Below are 21,244 nucleotides of genomic sequence, written 5' to 3'. Positions count from 1 at the left end.
GAAGGGGACCTTTGCCCGACTGAGGTCCTGAGAGCTCTGGAGCAGGTTTTCATTAAGGATCACTCTGTACTTTGCTCCGTTCATCTTTCCCTCGATCCTGACTAGTCTCCCAGTCCCTGCCGCTGAAAAACATCCACACAGCATGATGCTGCCACCACCATGCTTCACGGTAGCGATGGTGCCAGGTTTCCTCCAGACGTGATGCTTGGCATTCAGGCCCAAGAGTTCAATCTTGATTTCATCAGACCAGAGAATCTTGTTTCTCATGGTCTGAGTGTCCTTTAGATGCCCTTTGGCAAACTCCAAGTGGACTGTCATGTGTCTTTTACTTTAATCTGGCCACTCTACCATAAAGGCATGATTGGTGGAGCGCTGCAGAGATGGTTATCCTTCTGGAAGGTTCTCCCATCTCCACAGAGGAACTTTGGAGCTCTGTCAGAGTGACCATCGGGTTCTAGGTCACCTCCTTTGTCCAAGGCCCTTCTCCCCAGATTATAAGGGCATAAGGCAAGACCCAAAAGCAGACACAGGAGGCAGATAGTTGAGCTCCGATATCTATTATACCAAAAAGGGGTAGGCAAAAGGCAGGTCAGGGACAGGCCAGAGTTCATAAACCAGTCCAAACAGTGCAAGGGGACAGGCAGGCTAGAGGTCAGAACAGGCAGAGTGGACAGGCAGGCGGATTCGGCATCAGGACAGGCAAGGTTCAAAACAAGGAGGGCTAGGAAAAGACAGAGACTGGGAAAAATAGGAGCTAGGAAAAAGGCTGGTTGACTTGGCAAAACAAGACGAACTGCGACAGAGAGACAGGAAACACAGGGATAAATACACCGGGGACTAATGGGGAAAACAGGAGACACCTGTGGAGACACAAATACAGGTGAAACAGATCAGGGCGTGACACAGATTGCCCAGTTTGGCCGGGAGGGCAGCTCTTGGAAGATTCTTGGTGGTTCCAAACTTCTTCCATTTAAGAATGATGGAGGACACTGTGTTCTTGGGGTCCTTCAATGCTGCAGACATTTTTGGTAGCCTTCCCCAGATCTGTGCCTCGGCACAATCCTGTCTCAGAGCTCTACGAACAATTCCTTTGACCTGATTGGCATGGTTTTTGCTCTGACGTGCACGTCATCTGTGGGACGTTATATAGACAGGTGTGTGCCTTTCCAAATCATGTCCAATCAATTGAATTTACCACAGGTGGACTCCAGTCAAGTTGTAGAAACATCTCAAGGATGATCAATGGAAACAAAATCAATTTTGAGTTCCATAGCAAAGAGTCTGAATACTTATATAAATAAGTTATTTTTTGTTATTTGTTTTATATAAAATCTACAAACATTTCTAAAAACCTGTTTTCGCTTAGTAAGTATGGGGTATTGTGTAAATGAATGAGGAAAACAATTTCAATCCATTTTAGAATAAGGCTGTAACGTGTTTTGGCTCGTATTAACACCTCCTATCCTCTCTTTCTACAGTGTGGAGGGCGAGGTTAAGCACTGTGTGATTTACAGCACGCAGAGGGGCTACGGCTTCGCTGAGCCTTACAACCTGTACAGCTCTCTGAAAGACCTGGTCCTGCACTACCACCAGACCTCCCTTGTCCAGCACAACGACTCGCTCAATGTGCGCCTGGCCTACCCTGTCTACGCACAGATGCCCTCATCCTCCGGCCCTGCCCCACGGAGATGAGCACCCCCCCCCACCCAGCCCCAGGATGGATGAGGGGACAGGGGGTGGGGGGGTAACTATTACCCAGAACCTGAGAAAATACCTGAGATGTGGCGAAAAGTGGGAAACACTTGCTGCGACACACGTCAGCCACCTTGGAGTTATATATATTTCTACTAGAACAATTGGAGGGCATTCTTTGTAAAGACTGCTTGATTTGCACAAGGACGTTTTAAATGTTTGTGAATGTGAAAAAACTGAAGGAAAAGAGAAGAGCCGAGTTTTAGGTGACCCTGCTGCAACCTAAACTCCAGCCAGGGCTCTTTTACAGATTTACCGACAACATGAAGACGCTCAATTTTAAGGCTTTGTTACCTGTCGTCCGTCGGTCGCCCCAATTTTTTTTTCTTTTTTTTTTTCTTTCCTTTTTCCTCTTCTGGTTTTGTTCTCGTTCTTTTTTTATTTGGACAATTTATTTTGTTCGCCGCTTGTTTGCTAAATGCAAGAGATGATGATTATAATGATGTCGAGTGTATGTTCTCTGTCCCTCTCCGAATCAGAAGCAAAAATAATGTAGCATAACAGACAAAAGACGCTTGTTCAGTGTCCCTCCATATAGACTGCTGCTGAAGGGTTGGGGGGGAGGGTGAAGTGAAGGGAGAATCGAAGGGAGGGAAGAGTCGAGAGGGGTCACAAGCGAGAGAAAAGTGTTTTGTAGTCTTAAAAGAAGGAAAAAAAGCTTGATTTTATACTAACCGTAGATGGAGAGTGAGTTTGTTTTCTTGATGGCTGGATCATGTTTCCTTTGACACATTGTAAGTCATGGTAAAGACATGTCGTTATAGTCACCTACAGAGACCAAAGTTGGCTTGGGCAGAAACAAGTCCATTGTGTTTTTATTAGTCTGTATGAATGGAGAAGATTGAAAAAGAGTGGTTGCTTTGTTTAATACCACACACGAAACAGAGTTTGGGCCAAGTGCTCGTGCACTATAAGCTCTGAGGGGATGGTACGCACAGACGGAGACGGTCGGTAGGTTTGAGCGTCTAGACGGCGGTCACGGGTCGGGGTAGAAGCACTTATCGAAGAGGAGAGCCCAGCCAAGGCGGCACCGTACGGTTTGACACCAAACCCCAAAACTACGGAGAAACAAACGACCTTAGAACCTGAAACATGTTTGTTTTAAACAAAATATTATTTGTAGTATATGCTAATGTCTGTTTAAAACAAACGGGGACTTTATGTATCGGTTACGGAACCTTTGAGATAATAGGCTTTGAACTGTTTTTTTGTGTACACGACGCAGGTAGGGAGGGGGGAGTTTCAAGTTGAAGACGAATGCTTTTGATGATGATAAAAACTTGAAGAAAGTGCGATCCAACAATGTATTATGATTATTTAGGTTAGCAGTCACCCGGAGAGCTGAACGAACCCAGCTTCCTGACAGACTCGCAGGAGAGATAATCAAAGTGCACATTGAAGCTTTTGAAGATATATTGCTTTTCTTTTCTTTCCTTTTTTTTTTTTTGTTTTGTTTGTGTTTCACTCAAACTTCTTACCTGGTGCTTGACTTTAAGACTAGTGGAAACATTTCTGTTGAAAATAAAATATTATAACATCGCAAAATAAATATTGACAAAATGACAAACAACCACAATGCAATTTTCCAGTCTATTCGGTTACCTCTACTCCCTGATATGAAACTCTCTATTCTGATTGGCTGTTGTTTGGCTACTGTGTTACCATTGGCTCTCCTTGCTGCCTATCTAACCAGCAGCCCCTGAGACACAATGGACCAGTGATGTCAAATATGGTGGATAAATTGAGATAGTTCACTCAGGCCATTTACCATTGAAAATAAATTGACAATTTCTGGTCTACTTAACTGGGTGTTTCCATAGACACCAATAGACACCAGTCCTGTCTACTTCGTTCATTTTCTTTCATTGAATCAGAAAAAAAACAGTGAGTGGGTTATTTCACTCCCTCATCCATCTCTGAGTGTCCCTGGGGTCCTGTCTCTCCCAGACAGTTGTCCCCTCCCTGCCTGTTAATCTTAGGCCATATTTAAGACCTTGTTGACAGGAGAGGGTAGCGCTGCAGCAGAGGGGCGATTTAGTGACCCTGGAGTAGAACAAACACAGTGATTTTTAATCGAGCCCCCTCCAAATTTGCACCTTACTGGACAAATGTTTTGGCTCAATTGGGGGTAAAGACACCACTCCAGTGAGGTTGACTACCAAAATTGATCTAACAGATTCAGAGTTACACATTACAAAAACTGGATTCAAATAAGCAACTCTCTTGTCACACTTTGAAAACAAGAGAGTTGTGTATTGTCTGGAGTCTTCACTAAACTACCAGTGGAAATCAGTGAAGTGTATGGGGTCACACCAGTAAGAACCAGTGCCCAGTGTGTGTGAGAAGGAAAGGCCATGTTATCTAGCCATGCGGTGGTGGTGAAGTGGAATCATCATGGTGAATGAATGAGTGAATGATACAGTCTTGGTAAAAGCCCCCCCCCACCCCACCCCTTGGAGTAGTGCACTAAGATAAGCCAGATGAGGCAGTGGGGGGGGGGGTCACTAGGTCACAGTCAGTGCTGAAAGCCCTTGATAAAGAACACATGCAAGGGAGGAGGAGGGAGAAGGTGTGACACTCCCTCTCAAGACGAGAGGAGAGATGGGTTCTCCCTTATTCAGTCTCTCCCTGGTCTGTATGTTCTGATGTGCCTAGTAACAGCTGTTAGGGTTACGGTGAGGTTCAGCTCTTCTGTATGGAGTGTAGTGGGGTGTGATATGGTGTACTGGGGAGGGAAGGGGGTTAGAGGTCATGTTGAATGTAAAACTGGATCAGGCTGTTCTGATAGATGGACGTTTGTTTGTGTCTCCTCATCCCTGTTTTCTTTGGCAAGGACCCTCATGCAGGATGCTAGGATACCCTTTTGCTACAACAGTTTCATAACAAAACCCACTTTAATCTCTGGACTGGTAAAAAAACAGGTTTAACAACACCCAGACAGTAAGCTAGACCTTTTGTCATTCATTATAATGGTGTCTACCTGGTTCTAATCATGTCTATCCACCTCAGTGGCCCTGCTCTGTTAGGTTTGTCCACTGAGGTAGCTCAAGAGCCTGTCTATCTTCACTTCAGTCTCCTCTCCTTCCTTATCCTCCACCATGGTTTGAAGGTTGTTATTTTGTTGACTTTTAGTTCTTTCTTTTTTTTACTAGGAGCCCTATAGGGCCCTAACTCTATTACTTGAACTATTGCATTGCTCACTGTTGAATGTCTTTATATAGAAATATACATATATTAAATAAAATATCTGTTTTGTTGTTCTATAGTAGTGAGCGGGACTGGGTTGACTTTTAAATATATATCATTATAACATGTTTATGTCACAGAAACAGAAATACAAGTAAGATTCTTTGCAAGGAGGGAAAGATGTGCTTTCTCAGAAATATACTAAGATTACGTTTGTTGATGGGGGGGTTGGCTTGTCTGATATCGCAAACATCACTCTTCAGAGAAGACAGGGTGCATCCGAAATGGCGCCGCATTTCCTATATAGTGCTTTTGGGAATCGCGTGCCATTTCAGACGCAGACACGGTGTGACTCTGTCTCATCTCCAGTTGTTATTCCCCACTGTGAGACAAAGCATTTCCTTTACTAATCTATGATGCTGAAAGAACACATAGTATTTTTGTTCGTGATTTAGTTGTTCCTATACTCCCCCCCCCCCCCCCCTGGCATTGAGACCAAAGATTTCAGTTGACTTTATTTTTAGCCTTTAGATGTTGATAGTTTGAAAGGGATGTTTGTTTCCATGTTACATGTCATTTCCATTGCCTTGTTTCCAGAAAAACTCAGAAGTGAATATGGTACCGTAGCTAGAGGTAATCAGACTGAGTGAATATGGGTAGCCTTGTGGTTAGAGTGTTGGACTAGTAACCGGAAGATTGCAAGTTCAAACCCCCGAGCTGACAAGGTACAAATCTGTCGTTCTGCCCCTGAACAGGCAGTTAACCCACTGTTCCTAGGCTGTCATTGAAAATAAGAATTTGTTCTTAACTGACTTGCCTAGTTAAATAAAGGTAAAATAAAAGTCCCATACAGTTAGCTAGAATCCTAACCCTGTTAGTGATAATGATGTTGCTAATTGAAGTATAATAGTAATGCATTATTGGGGATAGATGGTCCTTGGTGATATTTGAGGTATTCGATGTATACCAAAGAACATTTGGATGTCCTTACCAAGCAGTGTGGTTAAGGAGGATAGTTTGCCACACCTCTGTCTTTTGTCTATTCACATTAGACTGATAGTTTTCACCGCTCTGAAAGTGATGAGAGATAGAAGGCAGATTTATTCCTATGTCAGGGTTTAATTTGAATGATTTAGCAAGTCTCTGCACCCATGATGTGAGTGGCTTTATTGGTCTAAAATATGTGTGCCGTTGGTGTGATTCCTCTTTTAGTTTAGGTTGTGAAAGACCTCTTACTTCACCAAAAACACTCCCTGTGTCTGTCTCCTTGTTTTCTCACAACACAGTCATATATTTGCACACGTTGAACCAGTCGGACGTGCGGTTGCTCTCTCTCCCTCTCAGCTTTGAAAGCGAATAAGACAAATACACTTTAATTTCCCCTTGTGTCTAGTGGTTTGTCTTAAAAAGAGAAGAAGTGATTGTCGTTCTTCTGCGGGACAGAAAGCAAGTGTCCCTTAAGTTCTTTCACTCCAGAATGCATGCAATATCCCTTTCCTTTTCTGTCAAGGGTCAGAGGTCAGGGTCAGAGGAGTAATGCGTGAGAGAGATGTTCTGTCTGAGATTTAGTGTTTATTAAAGAACAGCACCTTTGTGTTTCTGTTGAACCACTGTCAGTGGGATATTACTTGGGACAAGGTGTGCTGCACATACTACCAAGACATTTCGAAGAGGTTAGGACGAACCAAAATATCTTATTCCCCAAGTTTACTTTTTGACTGTTTTAATAGTTTTCTGTGTGAAAACAAAACTCTTACGTTGGAGTACAGGTACAGGACAACGCAGGCGTAGGTTTCCTATAGCACCGCAAGACTGTTATATAGCTATAATGTCTGTTGTTCTTCTTCTTCTTTCCCCTCAAGCAGTTCTGCAGAGTTTCATTTGCGGCATGCAGCCAGTGGGGTTTGAATATGTTGTGATTCTCACCAGGAGCCGTGTGTGTTCTTAGCACTGCTATATGATCACAATACCCAGCACAGCTTCATGGGAGTACAGCTTCTTATTCAAAAAAAAAAAGATTTAGAAAGAAAAAGAGAAAACAATTGTTTGGAAGAAAAAAATGTGTGTATCACACTGTCCCCTATCCCTCTTTTGACATACGTACAGATCCAGCATGCATCTTTGGTACTCGTGACTGTTGTTTTTGTGTTAAAAAAACAAAAAAAATGGAAAAAAAAGAGATGTTTTAAAAGAAAAACGGTTGTTTGACTGTTCATGGTGTATTCCGATCTGATTTGAATCCAGCTAACTAAACAAGTCACTGCTTCCAGCTGAACCAAGTTACAGTCTTATTATTGTCCGTTTATAGCGTCATAAGTATGTAATACTGAGAAAGATGAACGGCACGGCAATAGAAAACGTGTGTTCATTGTGGTCTGTTTGGCATGTTGAAACCAACACGTTTCTCCATATCACAATACCTGTCAATGTTTGAGACCGACAATATAATGTGCTTTGAATGTTTGACCTGTAAAGCATTTACTGGGTTTGCTTACAGTACACAACTTGAAACTCACATAATCAAACAGTTATTCTCATTTCACAGAATGTTCGCAGAATTGTTTGAACACCAGCAGTTTTTGTCATGTAGGCTACTTAATAGACAAAACACAAGCAATATGACATTGATCTCCTTTTATTTTTCTGTCTGCTTACTTTATTCTGACAATTACTGCGAAGTAAGTACCCACTCACATAGACGTTCTGGTATATAATTGTGTGTTTCTGGAGCGCCATTGTGGTGTTGTTGCATGTGGATTGTGATGGTGATGACTTTACCTTGTGCCGCCGGCTATGAGTGGTGCTCTACTCTCCAGACCAATCAAACAGAGACTTCTTTCTCAGTATTACAACAACGACATACATACCGTGCTTTTAGCTTCTATAGGTATTCCCTTCATCAGTTTAAAGTTGTTTTAATAATGCCACGGTACACTACTTCACTTTCTCGTATCTGTTGCAATGGTTTGTGTATGTTGTAAAATCTCCATTTGTTATGAACTCAACTCTTGTACGTTATCAATGGAACTTCACTATATTCATTTCTCTCGCAGAATAAAGAAAATATTTTATTCAAACCTCCTGTTGTCTCTGTGTTGTCTTGTGGGTCAATTAAACAATAAGGCCCGAGGAGGTGTGGCATACGGCCATTATAGAAGGAAAATAAATTTAGAGGTGCTGGCTAGTGGAGTAGAAAACTTGAAAATAAAAGAGAGCCGCACACTCTAGGAGCTCAGATGCAAAAATGTAATTACCAGCATTTTGACAGCCAAGCTGTCTTCATCAGGGTATAACCAGTTTATAATAGCAAGAAAGCACCTCGGGGGTTTGTGGTATACGGCCAATATACCACGGCCCGGCGTAACGAGGAGTGCCTGGAAACAGCCCTTAGCGGTGGTATATTGGCCATATACCACAAACCCCCCGAGGTGCTTTATTGCTATTATAAACTGGTTACCAACGTAATTAGAGCAGTTAAATATTTGGTCAGACCCATGGTATACAGTCTGATATACCACAGATGTCAGCTAATCAGCATTCAGGGCTCGAACCACCCAATTGATTCTGGGGAATGAATGGTGACCAGCAGATCAATGTTACATCTTGAAGCTCATACTGAGTTTTGGCTTTAGGGATCATATGCAGGTATTTGAATTTCTGTATCTCGACATGACACCAATAGTGTATAGAGTTGAGCATGCTTAAATCAATGTGGTTGATGAATAAGATATAACCATCTTGCCAAATTCACACCTGTTTAATAGACATTGATTTAAAAAAAAATACATACAGATTCTGTCACATCCCGATCTGTTTCACCTGTCCTGTCTCTACCCCCAACCAGGTGTCTCCCATTTGTCCCCGTTATCTCCTATGTATTTATACCTGCGTTTTCTGCATGTCTGTGCCTTATCCTGAGTTCTGATAGTACGAACTGGCCATGACTGACCCAGAAGAATCAGACCAGCTCCGCAAAGTCATCTCCTCCCACGGAGCCACCCATTGGAAGACACAAGGAGATTCCAGACCTTGACGGAACGCCACAACCGTGCTGGAACAAGTCCGCGGATTGTCTTTAGACAGCCAGCCACTACCTTAACCTCCCAGCTTCTCAGTAACCCCGCTGTCAGCAGCGCATCCCCCCAGCCCACCTCGGCTCCCCGAGAACCCCGCATAGCTCCTCCGGAACGCTTCGCCGGAGATTCAGGGACCTGTTGGGCGTTTCTCTCCCAGTGCTCCCTCATCTTCGAGCTACAGCCCTCTTCTTTTCCTTCGGACCACTCGAAGGTAGAGCACCTTATAACACTGATGTCTGGGAGGGCTCTCGATTGGGATACAGCGGTGTGGGAGCAACAAGCCATGGTATGTTTCAGTCTAGAGGAGTTCATGGTGGAGGTGAAGAAAGTGTTTGATTCTCTGTTGTCCTGGGGAGAGGCTGCTAGGAAGCTACTGCGACTATGCCAACACTCCCTTAGTGTGGCAGACTATGCGGTCGATTTCTGCACGTTGGCCGCGGAGAGTTCCTGGAACCCAGAAGCCCTGTTCGACACATTCCTTCACGGGTTATCAGAGGAGGTCATTCTCAACTCTCTCATCACCTTGACCATCTGGATCGATGGGCGACTACGGAAACGGAGGAGGGAGAGGAGGTCTGTTCCCATTCACCATCACTCGTCCATGGATCCCACATCACCTCCGAGGAATCCCGGGAGTCCTCTGCATCTACATTGCCTAGAGAATCCGAGGTTACCCGAGTTCCCCGGGAACTACCGAGCTCTGCCGACTCACCTCCTCCGGAGCCTATGCAACTTGGCAGAGCTAGATTGTCTCCTGCTGAACGTACACAGACTTAACACCAAGAGCTGTCTGTATTGTAGGACTACAAGTCATTACATTTATACCGGTCCTGTAAAAAGACCCGACTCCTCAGGAGGTGTGAGTAGGCTGGTGAACATTAAGGAGAATATCCACTCTCCCCTTACTCGTGTCCCTCTCCATGCCATCCTGCTGTGCGGTGACCGGGCCAAATCTCTCCGGGTACTCACTGATTCTGGGGCTGATGAGAGTTTTATGGATGCTATCCTGGTGTCTGAGCTGAGAATCCCCACTCAACCCCTCTCCATCCGCATTGGCAGTCACCCACAACACGGTTCCTATCAACCTCTGAGTGTCAGGCAACCACAGCAAGTCAATCCAGTTTCTACTTATCGAATCCCCTCAGGTACCCATTGTGTTGGGGTTTTCATGGCTCCAGAGACGCAATCTCACTGTTGACTGGACTGTGGGTTCGATCCACCTCGCTTCCTTCACATCGGCCCTATGACAGCGCCATCGACCTTCTGTCGTGGAAAATTACATAATTAATCATACTATCCATGTTTTACTGTTTAAAGAATTGTCTCTTGCTACTGTTTTTCTAACCTGATCCAAACTTGTCTTTGTGGGACTTCATAAGACTGGACGTATAGCTAAGGTCAGTTTGGGTGCGACCTCAGCATGTGACATCCAGTGGGTTTACTATCTACAGAAAGTCACATGTATGGAAACTTGCAGAAAGTAGCACATTATAGTATTTGTTGTTGTTAATGAAGTTACGCTGTTGAGCCCCTGGGCTATCAACCTCGTGCTATCTTACATCTGCACACACAAATAATTGCATTTTACACACCATCTGCTGACTGCCACGTATACAAAAAGGATGTGCTTCTCTATAAAAGCTGAGAACCTACACTGTTCGTTGGGCTTTTCAACTATGCACTGTTGAGTGGATAGTTGATTCTCCATTTTTGCAAATCTTATAATAAAGTGTTGTTTGAAATCATTTGCAGTCTCTCTCCCCCTTTGATTAGAATTATCTCAACAATTTGGTGACAGCGGTGGGATGCTATCTCCGCTTGAGGATTTTTTGTCATGTTTGTCATTTATTGTCATGTCTTGTCCCTGTGCTCCCCATGCTATTCGTTTCCCTCTGCTGGTCTTGTTTGGTTCTTTCCCTCCTATCCCTCTCTCTCCCCCTCCCTCTCTCACTCTCTCGCTCTCTCTTCTCTCTGTCGTTCCGTTCCTGCTCCCAGCTGTTCCTATTCCCCTAATCATCATTTAGTCTTCCCACACCTGTTCCCGATCCTTTCCCCTGATTAGAGTCCCTATTTATTCCTTTGTGATCCGTTCCTGTGCCGTCGGTTCCTTGTATTGTATTCACCATGCTGTGATTGCGTTTCGCCCTGTCCTGTCGTGTTTTTGCCGTGATTGTGTATCACCCTGTCCTGTCGTGTTTTGTGCCTTCATCAGACGCTGCGTGTGAGCAGGTGTCTCAGTCGACTACGGCCTGCGCCTACCCGAAGCGACCTGCAGTCTGTGGCCGCTTCTCCAGTTGTTTTCCCCTCTACAATTCTAGAGGATTTCAGTTATTCCGTTTTGAACATTAATAAACTCTGTTTCTGTTAAGTCGCGTTTGGGTCCTCTTTCACCTGCATGACAGAAGGAACCGACCAAGGAATGGACCCAGCGACTTCAGACGCTCGTTACACTGCCGTCGAGATCCAAGGAGCCATGCTCGGCAGACACGAGCAGGAATTGTCCGCTGCTCGCCATGCCGTGGAGAACCTGGCCGCTCAGGTTTCCGACCTCTCTGGACAGTTCCAGAGTCTACGTCTCGTGCCACCTGTTACTTCCTGGCCTGCCGAGCCTCCAGAACCTAGGGTTAATAACCCACCTTGCTACTCCGGGCAGCCCACTGAGTGCCGCTCCTTTCTCACGCAGTGTGAGATTGTGTTCTCTCTCCAACCCAACACATACTCTAGAGAGAGAGCTCGGGTTGCTTACGTCATTTCACTCCTTACTGGCCGGGCTCGAGAATGGGGCACAGCTATCTGGGAGGCAAGGGCTGATTGCTCTATCAAATTCCAGAACTTTAAAGAGGAGATGATTCGGGTTTTTGACCGTTCAGTTTTTGGTGGGGAGGCTTCTAGGGCCCTGGCTTCCTTATGCCAAGGTGAACGGTCCATAACGGATTATTCCATTGAGTTTCGCACTCTTGCTGCCTCTAGTGAGTGGAACGAGCCGGCGCTGCTCGCTCGTTTTCTGGAGGGACTCCACGCAGTGGTTAAGGATGAGATTCTCTCCCGGGAGGTTCCTTCAGATGTGGACTCTTTGATTGCTCTCGCCATCCGCATAGAACGACGGGTAGATCTTCGTCACCGGGCTCGTGGAAGAGAGCTCGCATCAACGGTGTTTCCCTGCTCCGCATCGCAACCATCTCCCTCCTCTGGCTTTGAGACTGAGCCCATGCAGCTGGGAGGGATTCGCATCTCGAATAAGGAGAGGGAACGGAGGATCACCAACCGCCTGTGCCTCTATTGCGGAGTTGCTGGACATTTTGTTAATTCATGTCCAGTAAGAGGCCAGAGCCCATCAGTAAGCGGAGGGCTACTGGTGAGCGCTACTACTCAGTCCTCTTCATCTAGATCTTGTACTACTATGTCGGTCCATCTACGCTGGACCGGTTCGGGTGCTACATGCAGTGCCTTGATTGACTCTGGGGCTGAAGGTTGTTTCATGGACGAAGCATGGGTTCGGAAACATAACATTCCTTTCAGACCGTTAGACAAGCCTACGCCCATGTTTGCCTTAGATGGTAGTCATCTTCCCAGTATCAAATTTGAGACACTACCTTTAACTCTCACAGTATCTGGTAACCACAGTGAGACTATTTCTTTTTTGATTTTCCGTTCACCGTTTACACCTGTTGTTTTGGGTCATCCCTGGCTAGTATGTCATAATCCTTCTATTAATTGGTCTAGTAATTCTATCCTATCCTGGAACGTTTCTTGTCATGTGAAGTGTTTAATGTCTGCCATCCCTCCCGTTTCTTCTCTCCCTACTTCTCAGGAGGAACCTGGCGATTTGACAGGAGTGCCGGAGGAATATCATGATCTGCGCACGGTCTTCAGTCGGTCCCGAGCCAACTCCCTTCCTCCTCACCGGTCGTATGATTGTAGTATTGATCTCCTTCCAGGGACCACGCCTCCTCGAGGTAGACTATACTCTCTGTCGGCTCCCGAACGTAAGGCTCTCGAGGATTATTTGTCTGTGTCTCTTGACGCCGGTACCATAGTGCCTTCTTCTTCTCCGGCCGGGGCGGGGTTCTTTTTGTTAAGAAGAAGGACGGTACTCTGCGCCCCTGCGTGGATTATCGAGGGCTGAATGACATAACGGTTAAGAATCGTTATCCGCTTCCCCTTATGTCATCAGCCTTCGAGATTCTGCAGGGAGCCAGGTGCTTTACTAAGTTGGACCTTCGTAACGCTTACCATCTCGTGCGCATCAGAGAGGGGGACGAGTGGAAAACGGCGTTTAACACTCCGTTAGGGCATTTTGAGTACCGGGTTCTGCCGTTCGGTCTCGCCAATGCGCCAGCTGTTTTTCAGGCATTAGTTAATGATGTTCTGAGAGACATGCTGAACATTTTTGTTTTTGTCTATCTTGACGATATCCTGATTTTTCTCCGTCACTCGAGATTCATGTTCAGCACGTTCGACGTGTTCTACAGCGCCTTTTAGAGAATTGTCTCTACGTAAAGGCTGAGAAGTGCTCTTTTCATGTCTCCTCCGTTACCTTTCTCGGTTCCGTTATTTCCGCTGAAGGCATTCAGATGGATTCCGCTAAGGTCCAAGCTGTCAGTGATTGGCCCGTTCCAAGGTCACGTGTCGAGTTGCAGCGCTTTTTAGGTTTCGCTAATTTCTATCGGCGTTTCATTCGTAATTTCGGTCAAGTTGCTGCCCCTCTCACAGCTCTTACTTCTGTCAAGACGTGTTTTAAGTGGTCACTTTTGATCTTCTAAAAGAACGTTTTACGTCCGCTCCTATCCTCGTTACTCCTGACGTCACTAGACAATTTATTGTCGAGGTTGGCGCTTCAGAGGTAGGCGTGGGAGCCATTCTATCCCAGCGCTTCCAGTCTGACGATAAGGTTCATCCTTGCGCTTATTTTTCTCATCGCCTGTCGCCATCTGAGCGCAACTATGATGTGGGTAACCGTGAACTGCTCGCCATCCGCTTAGCCCTAGGCGAATGGCGACAGTGGTTGAGGGGCGACCGTTCCTTTTGTCCAGACCATAAGAACCTTGAGTACATCCGTTCTGCCAAACGACTTAATGCCCGTCAAGCTCGTTGGGCGTTGTTTTTCGCTCGTTTCGAGTTTGTGATTTCTTACCGTCCGGGTAGCAAGAACACCAAGCCTGATGCCTTATCCCGTCTGTTTAGTTCTTCTGTGGCTTCTACTGATCTCGAGGGGATTCTTCCTTATGGGCGTGTTGTCGGGTTGACAGTCTGGGGAATTGAAAGACAGGTTAAGCAAGCACTCACGCACACTGCGTCGCCGCGCGCTTGTCCTAGTAACCTCCTTTTCGTTCCTGTTTCCACTCGTCTGGCTGTTCTTCAGTGGGCTCACTCTGCCAAGTTAGCTGGTCATCCCGGTGTTCGAGGCACTCTTGCGTCTATTCGCCAGCGCTTTTGGTGGCCGACTCAGGAGCGTGACACGCGCCGTTTCGTGGCTGCGTGTTCAGACTGCGCGCAGAAGAAGTCTGGTAATTTTTTTCTGCTTCTGCTCCTGGTCTTGCTGGGTCTCAGTCTGTTCCCTGCCATCGCATCTCTCCTGTTCTTGTCCCTGCCCTTGCTGTGTCTCAGTCTGTCCCTAGTTCTCATTTTTTTTTTAGAGTAGTACCCTAGTTTCCCTTTTTATCGTTTTTCGTTACGGTCCTGAGGAGAGGAGTTGGGTTCTTTCTCGGGACGTGCTGGACCGTTTGATCTATGATTTCCTCCGTTGCTGCCAGTGTTCCTCCTCGAGAGCGCCAGGAGGCGCTCGGTGAGTGGGGGGGTACTGTCATGTTTGTCATTTATTGTCATGTCTTGTCCCTGTGCTCCCCATGCTATTCGTTTCCCTCTGCTGGTCTTGTTTGGTTCTTTCCCTCCTATCCCTCTCTCTCCCCCTCCCTCTCTCACTCTCTCGCTCTCTCTTCTCTCTGTCGTTCCGTTCCTGCTCCCAGCTGTTCCTATTCCCCTAATCATCATTTAGTCTTCCCACACCTGTTCCCGATCCTTTCCCCTGATTAGAGTCCCTATTTATTCCTTTGTGATCCGTTCCTGTGCCGTCGGTTCCTTGTATTGTATTCACCATGCTGTGATTGCGTTTCGCCCTGTCCTGTCGTGTTTTTTGCCGTGATTGTGTATCACCCTGTCCTGTCGTGTTTTGTGCCTTCATCAGACGCTGCGTGTGAGCAGGTGTCTCAGTCGACTACGGCCTGCGCCTACCCGAAGCGACCTGCAGTCTGTGGCCGCTTCTCCAGTTGTTTTCCCCTCTACAATTCTAGAGGATTTCAGTTATTCCGTTTTGAACATTAATAAACTCTGTTTCTGTTAAGTCGCGTTTGGGTCCTCTTTCACCTGCATGACATTTTTCCCAGGAGACCCGAGGTTAAACGGCGCGGCTCACGGTACGTGGCTCACGGTACCCGACACTCCGACTAAAACAGAGCAGAGAGGACCCCGCCTTGGACCTGAGTGTCAGTGATTGGATACGTCATTCTGGACAGATAAGATACATTTAACGGTGAGACTGATTTTGTTAAACACAACCTCCAATTGCGAAAAATTTACTTTTAGAAAGTCCTGTTCTAGGAACAGGTCACACGTATTATAGATACCAGGACAGAGTCCTGATGAAAGTAATTCCAGAATAAGATCATGAGGTACCAGGACAATGTCCTGAAGTAATATACCATGGGTTACGAAGAGATAAAAGGACATAGGATAAAGGATAAAAGTCCCGATGAAAGTGTTCCAGGATAAAATCCTGAAGAAAAAAATGTATAGAATTGTAGAAGAAAAATATACTAAATTAAGTAAACATTGTAAAAGAAAATGAATTAGTCAGTGTACTGGTAAAACTGTTGGTTATGATTGGGAAAGCAGCTATGACTTTAAACCCTACGTGGAAATGTAGGAGGAACTACAATCCTGGTACAACATTTAAAATTAAAAAGTAATTCAAAAATATTTTGATGAAGTAGAAATTACTCTTTTTAAATGATAATAAAGACGTTCCTAACCAAATACTGTTGTTTTGTGTGTTTGTGTCTGAGTGTGTATGTATAGTGGAGTTTCACAATGGGAGCCAAAAGCAGTAAGGGAGAACCTTGCCTGCCTGATTGGTTGATTGGACCAGTGAAGGTAATGGCAGATGAATGGGGCAGGGACATTCTGGAACAGGGACCGCACTGGCACAAAGTAGCAGATGTTCTTTTAAAAGGCACATTGAGTGAAATTGTATTCGCAGAATGTAGAAATAAATAAGAAAGGTTTGAGGAAACCAAGAAATGCCAGAGCATGTCGAAACTAAACTACCAAATAGAGGACAGCGGGAGGTTGGAAAACCAGTCCTCCACCAAAAACAACCCTTTTACAACCCACATATGGACTGACGCGAGGTAGAGACAGTTTGATATCCTTGGACAGCATTTAAAGATTTGTTTCAAACCCCTGTGAGGAGACAATAGTTTGTCTTTATGTCAATGGTGAGTCAATAGATTTTCTAGTAGATAATGGCTCTGCAATGTCTGTCATAAATTCACATCCACGTCCAAACCTCCCATGTCAAATGAATCAGTCAGCAATGTGGAATGACCATGAAAGAGTTACTCACAATGCCCCTACCTGTATAATTGATAAAACATGCATTAAACAAGAATTAATGTTCTGCATGTTGTAGTGTAAATTTGGCAGGAAGAGATATTCTCTGTAAATTGGGGATTACATGTGATTGGTACTATGCATGTCAGAAACAGAAAGACAGTTGTGTTTCACAGACTGTCTTACATTGCACTGTGATGAATTCATATGTGTTGTTCATATGTGTTGTCAACAACAGTGATATTTGAAGCATGAGACTGGTATAAGACATAAGGTCTCCTATATTCTCCAGTAGTAAATTGGCAGATCTTCAGTATTGGTTCGAATACAAGGTATCAGGTTCCGTGACAAGTTAAAAGGCACAAATACCATGAGCTGATGTCACATAGTGCTGTACAGAAACCCAGCCTAAAACCCCAAACAGCAAGCAATGCAGGTGTAGAAGCACGGTGGCTAGGAAAAACGCCCTAGAAAGGCTAGAACCTAGGAAGAAACCGAGAGAGGAACCAGGCTATGAGGGGTGACCAGTCCTCTTCTGGCTGTACCGGGTGGAGATTATAACAGAACATGGCCAAGATGTTCAAATGTTAATAGATGACCAGCAGGGTCGAATAATAATAATCACAGTGGTTGTCGAGGGTGCAACAGGTCAGCACCTCAGGAGTTAATGTCAGTTGTCTTTTCAAAAACGATCATTCAGAGTATCTCTACTGATCCTGCTGTCTCTAGAGAGTTGAAAACAGTAGGTCTGAAACAGGTAGCATGTCCAGTGAACAGGTCAGGGTTCCATAGCCACAGGCAGAACAGCTGAAACTGGAGCGGCACGGCCAGGTGGACTGAGGCATGGTCCTAGGGCTCAGGTCCTCCGAGAGAGAAAGAAAGAAAGAATTAGAGAGAGCACACTTTAATTCACACAACACCGGATAAGACAGGAGAAATACTCCAGATATAACAGGCTGACCCTAGCCCCCCGACACAAACTACTGCAGCATAAATACTGGAGGCTGAGGCAGGAGGGAGACACTGTGGCCCCGTCTGACGATACCCCCGGACACGGCCAACCAGGCAGGATATAACCCCACTCACTTTTCACAAGTACAGCCCCCACACCACGAGAGGGATATCTTCAACCACCAACTTACCATCCTGAGACAAGGCTGAGTATAGCCCACAAAGATCTCCGCCACGGCACAACCCAAGGGTGGGGCGCCAACCCGGACAGGAAGATCACGTCAGTGACTCAACCCACTCAAGTGATGCACCCCTCCTAGGGACGGCATGTAAGAGCCCTAGTAAGCCAGTGACTCAGTCCCTGTAATAAGGTTAGAGGCAGATAATCGCAGTGGAGATAGGGGAACCGTCCAGGCAGAGACAGCAATGGCGGTTCGTTGCTCCAGTGCCTTTCTGTTCACCTTCACACTCCTGGGCCAGACTACACTCAATCATAGGACCTACTGAAGAGATAAGTCTTCAATAAAGACAAAAGGTTGAGACCGAGTCTGTGTCTCTCACATGGGTAGGCAGACCATTCCATAAAAATGGAGCTCAAAAGGAGAAAGCTCTGCCTCCAGCTGTTTGCTTAGAAATTCTAGGGACAGTAAGGAGGCCTGCGTCTTGTGACCGTAGCGTACTTGTAGGTATGTACGAAAGGACCGAATTGTAAAGATAGGTAGGAGCAAGCCCATGTAATGCTTTGTAGGTTAGCAGTAAAACCTTGAAATCAGCCCTTGCCTTAACAGAAAACCAATGTAGAGGCTAGCACTGGAGTAATATGATCATATATTTTGGTTCTAGTCTAGATTTGGCAGCTGTGTTTAGCACTAACTGAAGTTTATTTAGTGCTTTATTCAGGTATCCGGAAAGTAGAGCATTACAGTAGTCTAACCTAGAAGTGACAAAAGCATGGATACATTTTTCTGCATCATTTTTGGACAGAAAGTTAATGATTTTTGCAATGTTACGTAGATGGAAAAAGCTGTACTTGAAACAGTATTGATATGTTCATCAAAAGAGAGATCAAGGTCCAGAGTAACGCAAAGGTCCTTCACAGTTTCATTTGAGACAACTGTACAACCATCAAGATTAATTGTCAGATTCAACAGAAGATCTCTTTGTTTCTTGGGACCTAGAACAAGTATATCTCTAGGGAAGTGGGTATCATTACCTTAGAAGATTGTTAAATTGGCATATATTAGAGCGGTGAGTGAGTAAACCTAAACTCTCTGGCCATGGTCAGGAAGAGCAAAACCATAGAGGCACTAAAATAAGCACTTACAACCTGGAATTAAAACATTTTGTGGGGGGATTTGTATCATTAGATTTATACAACATGCCTACCACTTTGAAGATGCAAAATATTTTTATTGAAAAAACAAACAAGAAATAAGACAAAAAAACTTGAGCGTGCATAACTATTCACCCCCCCCCCATGTCAATACTATGTAGAGCCACCTTTTGCAGCAATTACAGCTGCAAGTCTCTTGAGGTATGTCTCTATAAGCTCGGCACATCTAGCCACTGGGATTTTTGCCCATTCTTCAAGGCAAAACTGCTCCAGCTCCTTCAAGTTGGATGGATTCCGAAGGTGTACAGCAATCTTCATATCACAGATTCTCAATTGGATTGAGGTCTGGGCTTTGACTAGGCCATTCCAAGACATTAAAAGTTTCCCCTTAAACAACTTGAGTGTTGCTTTAGCAAAATGCTTATGGTCATTTTGTATCATAGCGTCACGTTTGTTTTGTTATTTTGTATAGTTTGTTTAATGTCTATATTTATTAAAAGTATCATGTATTCACAATACGCTGTGCCTTGGTCTCTTCCATACGACGATCGTGACAGAATCATGTCTGAGTATAACAGAACTTATGTAGCAGGCAAAACCCAGAGGGCTAACAGTTCAGAATTGTATTTGTTTTAAGTCTCTGTGTGTTCAGTGACATCTCATTGGGAAACGATATTTCTTAGGCACTTGTTTTCAGTTCCTACCAGTTGCACTGTATGTCAACAGTCTTTGGAATTTGGTTGAGGTTATTCCTTTGTGCAATGAAAAAGTACGACCATCTAGGAACTGGTTAGCACTGAGAGTTGCACAAAGACTTGAAAAGTAAAGTACGACCATCTAGGAACTGGGTAGCACTGAGAGTTGCACAAAGACTTGAAAAGTAAAGAGGGTTTTAGTTTATTTTATTTTTACAGGGACTGTGCACATTAATCAACGTTTAATTAATTAATTAATTAATTAACGGGTTGTCTTCCTGTATTGAACACAGATATTTTTTATCGATTTTTAACACTTAAAAATACCTAAAGTTGTATTACAAAAGTAGTTTGAAATGTTTTGGGAACGTTTACATGCGCGCAAATTGGAAGCTGTTTTTTTCTGGATCAAATGCGCCAAATGGACATTTTGGATATATATGGACGGAATTAATCGAACAAAAGGACCAATTGTGATGTTTATGGGACATATTGGAGTGCCAACAAAAGAAGCTCGTCAAAGGTAAGGCATGTTTTATATTTTATTTCTGCGTTTTGTGTAGAACCTGCAGGTTTGAAATATGCTACTCTTTGTTTACTGTTGTGCTATCATCAGATAATAGCTTCTTATGCTTTTGCCGAAAAGCCTTTTTAAAATCTGACATGTTGGCTGGATTCACAACGAGTGTAGCTTTAATTTAGTATCTTACATTTGTGATTTAATGAAACTTTGATTTTCCCTTGCTTTTGGCCAAGTGGGACGCAAGCGTCCCCTATACCATAAGTTAATCCACCTGGCGTGTCAGATTTCAAAAAAGCTTTTCGGCGTAAGCATACCAAGCGTTTATGTAAGGACATCTCTCTCAGCAGACAAAACATTACAAACAGCTAGCAGCCAAGTAGATTGGTCACGAAAGTCAGAAAAGCAACAAAATGAATCACTTACCTTTGATCTTCGGATGTTTGCACTCACGAGACTCCCAGTTACACAATAAATGTTCCTTTTATTCCATAAAGATGATTTTTATATCCAAAATACCTCCATTTAGTTGGCGCGTTATGTTCAGTAATCCACTGGCTTGAGCGGTCACGACGGGGCAGAGGAAAATTCCAAATAATATCTGTAAAGTTCATAGAAACATGTCAAACGTGTTTTATAATCATTCCTCAGGTTGTTTTTACAATATATAATCGATAATATTTCAACCGGACTGTAGCTTCAATAGGAGAGAGAGAGAAAATGTCTGCTCCAAGCTGTTGCACATGCAAAACGCTGCTGGCACCCAGCCATCCAATGATGCGATGTGTTCTTTCTCGCTCATTTTTCAAGATAAAAGCCTGAAACTATGTCTAAAGACTGTTCACAACATGTGGAAGCCATAGGAAAAGGAATCTGGTTGATATCCCTTTAAATGGAGCCGAAGGCAGGCAATGGAACAGAGAGCTTTCAGGAAAAACAGCACTTCCGGGTTGGATTTTCCTCAGGTTTTTGCCTGCAATATCAGTTCTGTTATACTCACAGACACTATTTTGACAGTTTTGGAAACGTTAGAGTGTTTTCTATCATAATCTGACAATATGCATATTCTAGATTCTGGGCCTGAGAAATAGGCAGTTTAATTTGGGTACGTTTTTCATCCAAA

The 21,244-nt window shown here is 44.5% G+C and overlaps 1 protein-coding gene across 4 annotated transcripts in view; it reads left to right on the top strand.

Moving 5' to 3' along the window:
* The window catches only part of LOC124038008 (phosphatidylinositol 3-kinase regulatory subunit gamma), a 296,718-nt gene extending 288,703 nt beyond the window's left edge, over positions 1-8,015 (top strand). For all 4 annotated transcript variants that reach the window (XM_046353357.1, XM_046353358.1, XM_046353360.1 and 1 more), the window contains one exon: positions 1,479-8,015. In XM_046353357.1, the coding sequence (XP_046209313.1) occupies positions 1,479-1,692 (214 nt within the window). In that variant the 3' untranslated portion in view covers positions 1,693-8,015. The remainder of the gene's footprint in view (positions 1-1,478) is intronic.
* The last annotated feature ends 13,229 nt before the right edge of the window (positions 8,016-21,244 follow it).

The sequence above is a fragment of the Oncorhynchus gorbuscha genome, linkage group LG06 (assembly GCF_021184085.1).
Source record: "Oncorhynchus gorbuscha isolate QuinsamMale2020 ecotype Even-year linkage group LG06, OgorEven_v1.0, whole genome shotgun sequence".
Classification (NCBI taxonomy): Eukaryota; Metazoa; Chordata; class Actinopteri; order Salmoniformes; family Salmonidae; genus Oncorhynchus; species Oncorhynchus gorbuscha.
The sequence above is the reverse complement of the archived record's forward strand: the minus strand, read 5'-3'. Positions and strand labels throughout refer to the sequence as shown.